General features: G+C 30.8%; 1 protein-coding gene across 1 annotated transcript; it reads right to left on the bottom strand.

Annotated features, from left to right (window-relative positions):
- Window positions 1-4478: 4478 nt before the first annotated feature.
- LOC107619140 (uncharacterized) lies at window positions 4479-8829 on the bottom strand. The gene is made up of 7 exons (XM_016321365.3): window positions 8647-8829; window positions 8427-8469; window positions 6620-6871; window positions 5276-5350; window positions 4946-5023; window positions 4607-4663; window positions 4479-4498 (listed from the first exon to the last, which is right to left on the bottom strand). The coding sequence occupies exons 1-7, from the start codon at window positions 8827-8829 to the stop codon at window positions 4479-4481; spliced, it is 708 nt and encodes a 235-aa protein (XP_016176851.1).
- Window positions 8830-11495: the final 2666 nt, after the last annotated feature.

Below are 11495 nucleotides of genomic sequence, written 5' to 3' on the forward strand. Positions count from 1 at the left end.
CATGGGATTTAGAATTATGGTTATTTGTTGAATCAATAAGTTGACTAAATCATGATGACTTTTCTCTACATGTTGTCAAAATACCGCCATGGAATTAGAAGCATTCGACGTAGAGCCCACATTATAATCACGAGAGAACTCAGAATGTTGTTGTGGGTTTTGAGAATTACTTACTCTATTTACACTCCTGAAATAAACAGGAGGAATAAAACTACTCATTGGTGGAGTATAACCAGGAGGAAGGCCATAAGGAGGCCATCCAATGGTTAATGGAGGCTGGACTGGTGGTAAGTTACCACGTGGACGAATATTACATCCAACATTTTCAGTTTGTATGCTAGTAACCACCGTACTTTCACTTACAACCACACCCTCCGAACGTGAAGTAACATCCGCAGATTGCACAGTTACTGGTATGCTGTCATTGGTGGACGAACCACCATTCACATTTGACAATTCATCAGCCATATGAATAATCTTTCCACTTCTCAATTGCATACACCAAATGAAACCAAAAAATTATTTGACACACTTAAATTTAAAACTGTCTCACTGGGCATGCCAATTTGTTTTGTTGATTTTTAGCAAATCGATGGTGGTTCGATTCTAATGGTCTAGGAGCGAAACCTACTCCTCTTTTGTAGGTACCAGTTCTATAAGTGCATCAAAGTGTCTTGAATTAGATGAGTATTAAAACAGGAAATAAGTTCGAAAAGTGCAAAAAGGATAAAAGAAGCGTAAAAGAAAAGATTTGAAAAGTAAACTGACTGAAATCAAAATGACTTGCTGAATTATAAAAAAAATAATAAAAATACATTCGATGGAATCAAAGGACTTTCAACATGAAAATTAAAGGTACTGAAACATAAATTGAGCAAAGAAGTAAAAGAAACTTTGAATGTAAATTTCGCAATAAAATTAAAGGATGCTTTAAAGATAAATTTGACAAGGAAAAGTAAAGTTTACAGAAATTGTAAATGGAAAATTAAAGACAATGGAAGGAACCTTACAGAAATCGAAGTCGAATGCAGACTCAGAAATTCGCTGTGGATGTGAGTGTGCTTGAGTGTATTTCTGAAGAAAAGTTCCAACTCTTATTTCCTAAAACTTATTAATATTTATAACCTATATCTATAACTGATCCTTAATTACACGTCGCTGCCTTGTATGCGGATTTTTAGGTAACTGTTCCTGCTCTTTTGTTAACAGACGTTACCCATAAATTCCTACCCATAAACTCCTCATTCAAAGAAAGCCTTCAACTTCTCTACTTAATGTAACCACTCAATTCTTTATTCGAACACTTGTTTGATTTACCAAGATGTCTAAGTCGAGTTCGTGTCAAACAACTTCTAATAAATGCCTGCACGTGCGTTATTTCGACCTTTGCTTCCTTCCTAACCCTTCACTAATGTTTTGAATGAGCCTAATCCTTCGAAATAATTATTTCGACTGACAACGGCAAGATATTTACATGATATAAAATAATTCTTCAAAAAAAAATTGTGAAATGGTTTTATGTTCAAATGCTATTACATAATTGTAAATTGATTATTTATTATAAAGAATTAAATAATCAATAAGTATTCGATCATTAATCAGTCTATAATATAATATGTCAATCATAATTGCACTCTATTTTATTATGTTTTCAATTATAGTAATTTCGTATTCTATCTTCAATTATATTAATTATATATTAAAATTAATTATTAAAATAAATAATCAGTATAAAATATATAATATATATTAAAAATTATATATATTGATTAATTTTTAATATATAAATAATATTATTTATTTATTTTATTTTTAATTAATAAATTTCAAAATTCTATAAAATAAAATTCTTGATTATTTTTTAGTACATAAATAATATTATTTATTTATTTTATTTTTTAGTTAATCAACCTCAAAATTCTATAAAATAAGATTCTCACATATTTGCTAATCAAACTGAATTTGATTTTCATGCTCATTATCTTTAATTATGACAATTTTCTCTCTCTTTCTATTTCTTTTTTCTCTCATTTGGCCATTTCTCTTATTCATTTTCTTTCGGGATTCATTATGCCACATTGACTTCTTTTTGTTTGCATCTATATATTATATTCTTTTCACTACATAAAAAAATACTTTTACTGATAAATTTTTAGCAACTATAATATTATTGTCATCATTTTTTTTATTTAATATAATTTTTTGTGACAATTATATATTTGTCATTATTCTATTAATTACAGTGGTAATTGCAACAATGGCCGCTAAATAATTACAATTAGACTTTTATTTTTAAGTAAAATTTTCTATTGGCTATATTATGTGAAAACAAAATAGAGACTGCCTAGTCACCAAAAAAAAAAAAAAAATAGAGACTGCCTCACCTCCTCAAATTGTCCGATCCCTGATTCTTCACACACGGTCACCACTCACACATCAGCCATTTGTACCGGCGGCTTCGTTCGTGCACACATTCCTCAAATCTTGATCTTGGTCTGCGATCTCAACAATCTCTCTCAAACACACTAACCGCTAATCTTTCACCTTCGCAACACCACAACACCACACCTCCGCGCGTGCACTGTTGCCGGTAGGTATTCTCCCTTAATTTTTTTAATTTTTGTTTTTTATTTTATATTTTTACTAATTCTAAAATTGATCAGGATTTTGTTGTTGTCGCCATTGCCAACTGTTGTTGCTATTCCTCTATTTTTTTGGTGACCAAACTTGCTGCTCGTTGCTCAGCTTGCTCTCTATAGCCGCCATTTGAAGTAGGTAAAGATTTCTATTTCTCTCTTTTTGCATCTTTTTCTTTTTATTTGTACTGGTACTTGTAACTAATTATAATTTATTTTTTTTATCGTAATTACAATTAACTGCATTTTATTTGTAATTTGTATATTGTTGGTTCTTGTAATTTTATTTGCAGTTGTTAATTTTTTGTTGTTTAACTAATTGTTTGGTTTATTAAATATTCAGAAGTCTGAGTTATCTGTTCTGTCCTTGTGATGAATACATTATAGGTTAGATTACAGTTTTTGTTATAGTGGCTTCAAGTTCGAAAAAATAAAATCTTCCTTATTTGCATATTGGTTATTTTTATTTAGACACTATCATTAGTAGATTAAATGGTGAACCTTACTCATTATTTTTTCACTCTCTCAACCTTTAAGAAGTGTCTAAAGTAGACATTTGTTTGGGTGTGTAAATAATAATTTTTCATGTAGATAATATATATTTTCTTTCAATGTTTTTTTAGGTACAACATACCACAATTGGCAAAAAGACACAAGGTGTATGTCTTAGACTTGATTGGATTTGGCTTGAGTGACGAAAAACTTATTGAATATGATGGCATGGTATGGAGGGATTAAATGGTAGACTTCGTGAAGGAAATAGTTAAAGAACCATCAGTTTTAATTGAAAATAGATAATTCACTATAATACTTGTACCAATTTTTTTTAGTAGATTGTATCTAATTTTAAATAGACACACAAGATAAATTAAGCGTTGGTAGCTGCATAGTCTTAAAAGATAACTAATGTGAAAGAGGGTTTAATAGTTTATTAATATAATTAAGAGGGAAAAATTAAAACTCACTACTACATACTTGATTTTTACTAACATTTATAAAATGTTACCAAATCATATTAAAATGTTACCTATGTATATTAGTAACATTTTACAAATGTTAAATATACCCTATATTACCAAAAAGTTTTACTAATATTTTTTTAAAGATTTAATAACATTTAGTAAAAATGTTACAATAGATCTCTATAGTAAAATTATGAGAAATGTTATAATAGACCCTTCTTAATAACACTTAAAGAAATGTTACAATATATTTTGTAACACTTAGAAAAATGTTACTATAGTTATTTTTGTAACACTTAAAAAATGTTACAGTAGATATTTTATATAACACTTAAGAAATGTCACAATAACTCTTTCTAATTACACTTTAAAAAATGTTATAATAGATCTTCTATAGCAATACTCTAATAAATGTTACAAAAAGATCTTCTTTGTTAACAATAAAAAAATATTACAATATATCTTTAATAACATTTAAATGCACAAAATATTGAATTAAGATATTTTTCTTCAATTACATATTCTACACCCACTTTACAAATTAAACCCAAGATATTTAAACACTAAATTTGGTCCAATAAGTCAATTTTCCTATTTCTTCAATATGCTTACATTGCATAAACTTTTCCTACAGTAAAGATTAGTTTGACTACATATAAATATTTACAAGTAACAAAATAATAAAATTCATACTAATATTAACTTGAAGAATTCAAGTGCTCCCTATTTGTCATCTAACAGCACAAGATAACACCAATTAACATACTAATTTTACATTAATATCATTCTCTTATATAACTGGACAGCAACCAGAAAATTTCTCACGTTTTCGAAGTACTGATATGCCGATAATAGTGCCCCATCCAGGATCAATGCAGAATCAATAGGACTCTCCACAACCTTAAAATGAAGAACACATTATAGACATTAGTAAATACTAAACAAACAATACGAGAAAAGTGAGTAAATTAAACTCTTCCTCAGAGTGTTCAGTTGGTAAATCTTTACCTGCAACAACTTTAACCATTTTTCTAATCCACCCTGCTGCTTCATATCTTCTAGATGCTACATATCAATGATTTTCTATTTGAGAATTCAGAATAACTCATACAAAATCCAGATATGCAACCGTCACAGAGATAAAGATGATAAATCAATACATTAATAGAGATAAAGATATGCAAACCATGAATTTTACAATCAGGTAAGGAACAATAAGCTGCTTACAGTATTATTTTCAGATGGACGTGATGGGCGAGGATTCACCTTGAATAATAATTCCTTAGTTTCATGTCATAGCAAAAGCATTAAATACTATCAACCGACATATTAATGGTTCCATCTTACCTTGCTCATATTCTTGAACTCTCCTATCAACCTCTTCGACATCTGTTGACTGCCTTAGAATTTCTTCAACTTTAGTTCCTGCAAAGACGATTCGTTTAGTTCACATTTTTCTCTTTCCCAATGACCAGTTAAGTGCATTTCTATTTTCCAACATGGCTTTGCAATATATATGAATCATAGAATATCAACTTAACTAAGAAAACAAAACTAAACATCTAAATCCAAAAATTTGAGACAAGGACGATGAAAATTGAAATGAAATTTGGTTGCACTAGATACTTGTTTGAAGATACTCTAGAAATCGAAGAGCTTTTTCAAGGAAAGAAAGACCTTCATCAATATCTTCCAGTGCTAGAAGAATTGGCCTTCCAACAACCAAAGACTTAACTGGACGCTTGTCCCTCCCTAGAAGCAGTGCAAAGAATATAGACAAATCAGGATGGCAGAAACTTTCTATCAGAACAAGAAAAGAATATTTCTAATGATGAAGGGGCAGGGGAAGGTTCAGAAGCTTGCAGAAATAACCCAAAATTGCAAAATCAACATACAACTAAAATATGTTAATATAATTTTTCAGAAAAATCAACATACAACAAAACCTGAAAAAAGAAAAAAAGGTTTGATGTTTTCTGAATTTCTTCTGTATTTTCTTCTTAATCTAGTTACATGACATCTCCTACTAGTTAAATTGTACATAGTGAATTGATTTTCTATCAATAAAATTATTATAGATAAGAGTTTATAAGAAGATAGGCTTTACTACATCTATTGGATTAAATAAAATAAAATAAGTAACTACAACTATTGGATTAAAGGGTATACAATCAAAGAAAAATAAAATAAAATAAGTAACTACAACAGTCATTAATTTATTCATATCATATCATTGTAAGCGTAAAGTCCCTCTAGTTTATCTTATGGATGGGCTTTGATTATGGTACTTCAACTATATATGCTATTTGCTATGACTATCACAAGCCAATGACAATGCATTATAATTTATACCTTATCGTATACTTGCCTTCTTTAGTGGACAATAATTATTTAAAAAGGAAAAAAGAAGGAATTTTTATGCAGAGAATTTTTATCACAATTCAACTCTGAATCTAATATTTTTATCGCAATTCAACTCTGAATCAAAGCACACCTCAATATCTTAGTTCAAGCAGTCCTAGCCCTGCTTTAACACCTTCACCTAATTCAAATGCCAAAACAAAATCTTAGGAAGAGGTATGTGTATGTGGTATGAAGATAGGGATGGAGAACTCTTGTATGGGAATTGAAGCCTATAATGGCAAATTCTAAGACAAAAAAATGAGGAACTTTCAGCAGTAAAAAAAAGATTTAAATGGGGCCAAAAAAAGTTACATATTAGAGGACTAGTCCATTTTGGTTTGTAGAAATAAACCTAAGCAAGTAATGAAAGCATATGAAATAAAGATACTACATATTATGAAAGGTCTCAAAAAGAGAGAATACCATAAAAGAGATGTGAATTATTATGAAAGGTAACAAATCAAGTATGTAGCTGCAACTTTATTTATTCTCAGTGGTCCAAAGTGGAAAAAATTGAATCAGAGAGAAGGTGTGAGAAATTATATGCCTTTATTCTACCGTGTTGTTTCAAGAAATTATATGCCTTCTAATAACTAATAAGTTTTGGACAACTCATACCATGGTTAAAGTCATCAGTTGCAGCCTGGAGTTCAGAGAGAGTGAAATTCTTCCATGAAGATTTGAAGTTGGCAAACTCAGAGTCAAAAGAAGAAAGAATGAGATCCTCTCTAACCCTCTTACTCTTCCTTCTACTTAACTTAGAAACATCCTTCTTAAGAGGGTGAAATGGTTGAAATGGCATCTGTGGGCCTTTCTTGAGAAGCTTGAAGAAACCATGCCATTGGTTGTTAGCATTAGAACCACCACTTCCTAGTAGAGCCTCAGAATCAGAAGTGCTTGCTTAACAAGTGTTATAACCATTTCTTTCATATATACTATTATATATATCTCTATAAATTCATCTATCATTGATCTCGTACGTACGAAAAACTAAGGGATACATATCTTGGTATGCAAATTAATATAAAAACTTGTAGTATACTTCAATAATTAGCTTTTATATACGTATTTTATTATTTAAGTACTTGTAGGCACTAAGTATAATAATTTAGACTTGATGTAGAAAATCAAAAAAGAAAAAAAATAATTATCTACTGGAGGAGTCAGTCATGTGTATGTACCTAGCAAGGGACCAATTAAAAATGATGAAACTCATCTTGTATGTCTTTCAATTTGGATTTAATGATTAATGAGTACATACAAAATGGATTAGCCATCTAGAAGCCTAGATAATTAAGCATACAGACAATGCTGGAGGTTATGTGTAAGTGGAAACCCACACTTAAGTAAGTCTTTTCCAAAGAAAGGGAAATTCATCGCCACTCTTATCCACAGTCACATGCATGCCGTTCCTTTTTTTTTTGAGACATTTCTTCAAACACCTTAAATGCACTCCCAAAAACCCAAAGAACTTTCATAAAAAAATTTATACTAAAAAAATTTGGATTCATTGTCAAACACACCATATGTATTTATTCCCATTTTAATAATATAATAGTAACAAGTGCCGACTGAAGCGACTTGAACTTCAAAAATCTGATTTCAATATCAATTCAGAAAATGAGAAGTACTCACTGAAACATTCCTTAGGATTTGCACTTCCAAGCCGGATCCCCTACAATTTTTATTTTAGTACATTCTCAAGTTAGCCAAACACAGAGTATGAAAAATTTAGCAGTGAAGAATGAGATTTAATACTACATAAAAATTGTGTGCGGGGGTTAGGTCCGGACATTGAGCATCCAAAAAATAAATAACACTAAAATAACACTATATTTACATGAGGATAAGGAAAGGGTTACTATATTTACCGACAAATAATGTAGAAATCACTTTTCGATAGCTCACTAACTAGTGTAGATTTTCCCTAACAAGTATGTAATAAAGGCATTTAGTGATGGTTCTAACTTCTAAATGCAACACATAGCAAAAACAAATAAACTTAGACCACTTACAGCATTTGTATAGACAATAACAGCAACAACAGCTAAGCCATGTCCAAATGAACCTCCATGCCTCTTGCGACTAACACCTTATTCTATTAAAGATCTCAGCATTTAACTTGTTTATCATTACCAGTAGAGATTTTTGTGTAATTAAATACTAGAACTGTTATAGTCAAATGGAAAAATAGAATGAATAATAATTAAAAAATAAGTGTAATTAAACTCATTTATACCTAAATTCAAAACCTAAATTCAAATAAACAACTTAATTAAAACCTAAATTCAAAACCTAACTACTAAATAACCAATTAAAAACCTAAATTAACTAATAATTATACATCAAATTAATTACATATTAATTATCAAGTAAATATTAAAGAAGATTGAAAGAGCAAGAAGATAACTGAACTGGAACTCACCAAGCCGTGAATTGAGTAAAGGATGGAACCGCTGAGAAGACGACTTCGCATGGAGAAGACGATGGCGCAGGCGAGAAGAGGACAGTGCAACGACAGTGCAGGCGACAAGAGGATGAACCAGACGTGAGAAATTAGATATGCATGATTCAGATATGGATCAAAATCAGTAAGAAAAGAAAGAACACGAAAAGAGGTTCTTCTTCTTCTCCATTAGACTCACCTCAAAACAGAGAACAACAAATGTAACCCTAGAATTTGTTAAAACGAGAGAGAGATTCAAGGAGCGGAGGAGCACGATCGAGAGTGCCAGTGAGATTGAGAGTGAGAGTGAGAAGGAGAACGAGATTTGGAGTGATGTTGAGAGCGCTAGCAGGTTCCCCAATCTTTCTTCCACCCCAGCCATTAGGTTAGGTCTCCGTTTTGATTTCTAGAGTGTTATTACTGTATTTCTTCAACCTTTTTCAGCCACGATTTGTTTTCTTCAATTTGTTATTACTGACCATGGAATAGGTAACATTTTTGAAGTTTTTAAAAAAAATTATATATATTTATTAACATTTCATTATAAATGTTACCTTATATATAATTTTATAATAATCACTAACACTTTAACAAATATTAAGCAATAAATGTTACCAAATATTCATAATGTAGTAGTGACTATCCCTGGCATCCCACTTTATGAAGAAATTTTTTTCCATGTTCATAATAAGGTTTTTTTTTTTGGGTATGGAAGTAAAAGTAGTGATATACTCTAATATTGTAATTTTTTGTATTTTTTAAAATTGTGAAAGGTACATGATGAATGAATTTTATGCGGTTTAGAATTCACAAATAAATCTTTGTTGCAAGTATAGTTTCTAAACCAACAAATAATCCTCTCATACAAAAGATTGTTTGTCACAAGTAACAAACCCCTAAAATTAATAACCGAAGTATTCAAACCTCGGGTCGTTCTCCCTAGGAAGTGCAATAAAGTGTTCTTGTTATTGGTTATGAGGTATGTTTTGGGATTTTTGAATTAAGAGACAAGAAATGTAAATGGCAAAGGAAATAAACTAACAACTAGAAAGGCTCTTGGCAAGGTATGAGAACTAGAAGTCCTATCCTAGCTGTCATTATCAATTGTGATGAGAATTATCCATTGCTCCCACTTAGTTAACCTCTAACCATGGAGGAAAGTCAAGTGGATGGATTAACTTGATTCCACAAGTCCTAGCCTAATCATAATGAAAGACTAGCTTTAGTAGCATTCAAGTCAATTAGTAACTTCTAATTATCAATCAACAAAGGAATTAGATAACTCAAGAGTCACTAATTACTCTACATAGGCCAAGAGGAGGAAAATCTATACTAAAATCCAACCAAGCATTTCATCAAACACTTGGAAGGCATAAAAGGAAAGTAAAAGGAATTAAACAACAACAAAGCAATTCAACAATAAAGGAACATGAATCATAAATTGCATTAAAAGAGAAATAGAAGAAACAAAAGTGTATCAACATATAGAGAATTACAAGAATTAAATGCTAAACTAGAGAGAGGAGATGTCGAAGAACAAGAATTACAAAAGGAAAAGTAAATCAAAGCATGAAATTAACCTAGATCTAAGAAATCCTAATCTAGATCTAACCTAATCCTAATTCTAGAGAGAAGTGAGAGCTTCTCTCTCTAAAACTAACTTTCCCTCCAAAACTTAAACTAAACTAAAACTAATGTGTTCAATAGTTGTGATTCCCCTTCAGTCCTTGGGTTGAATAGCATCAGAGATGAGTTGGATTTGGGCCTGGGAAGCCCAGAATTCGTCCACAGCGTTTTGCCTTTAAGTGAGTGACGTGCGAGCATCGATGCGTACGCACCATATATGCGTACGCGTCGCTTGACAATTCCCTATCTACGTGTATGCGCCATGTACGTGTACGCGTCGCCATGCGACGTCACAATCCACGTGTGCACGTCTGGTGCGCGTGTGCGTCGATCTCAACATCCTAAATCCTTATTTCTTCATGAGTTCTCCTCTTGCATGCTTTTCCTCTCCATCATTTTGATCCATTCATAGCCTTATCAATCCTGAAATCACTAGCTAACATATCAAGGCATCTAGTGGAATCAAAGGTGAATCAAGATTAGCAATTAAGGGCCTAAAAAGCATATTTTCACACTTAAGCACAAATTAGGAGACACTCATGAAACCATGCTATTTCATTGAATAAATGTGGGTAAAAGGTCATAAACTCTCCTAAATTAATGACAAGATAAACCCTAAAAATGGGGTTACACAAATCGGAGGGTCCGATTTCTATACCTCAAAATTTTTAATTTTTTTAACACAAATCGGACGGTCCGATTTCTGTACTTCTCACAAATTAGACGGTCCGATTTGTGTACCTCTATAAATTAGATGTCCGATTTCTGTAACTCTAAAAATCGGATGGTCCGATTTCTACTTCTCTAATTAAACGGTTCCACATTTGAGAATAACACCCCAACAGTCCATATTTTAAAAAAGAACACCATTGCTACTCCAATATCAAAAATAAAAGGTTCTCATAATAACCCAAGCCAGCCACGGCACCTGTACTGTGGTTTAGGATTTTAGGTTGCTTATGTTTAGTATCTCATACCAAATAGTAGTACAGCAAGATATTTACATGATATAAAATTCTTCAAAAAAAATTGTAAAATGGTTTAATATTCAAATGCTATTTATATAATTGTAAATTGATTATTTATTATTAAAAAATTAAATAATCAATAAATATTTAATTATTAATTAGTCTATAATATAATATGTTAATTGCATTCTATTTTATTATATTTTTAATTATAGTAATCCCATCTTTCTATTTTCAATCATATTAGGTATATATTAAAATTAATTATTAAAATAAATTATCAATATAAAATACATATTAAAATTATCATAGCTTCCTCTAGGATTATATATTTTGGAGTATGAATAATTTTGTTGTGGCCTAGAAGAGTTCATGAAATCAACTTTTTCCACTTGTCGTTGATTTATGTTGTAATTGTCATAGCTTCCTCCAAAGTTATCTCCCTCATACATGT

Source organism: Arachis ipaensis, chromosome B9 (genome assembly GCF_059453495.1).
Source record: "Arachis ipaensis isolate K30076 ecotype BB chromosome B9, ASM5945349v1, whole genome shotgun sequence".
Classification (NCBI taxonomy): Eukaryota; Viridiplantae; Streptophyta; class Magnoliopsida; order Fabales; family Fabaceae; genus Arachis; species Arachis ipaensis.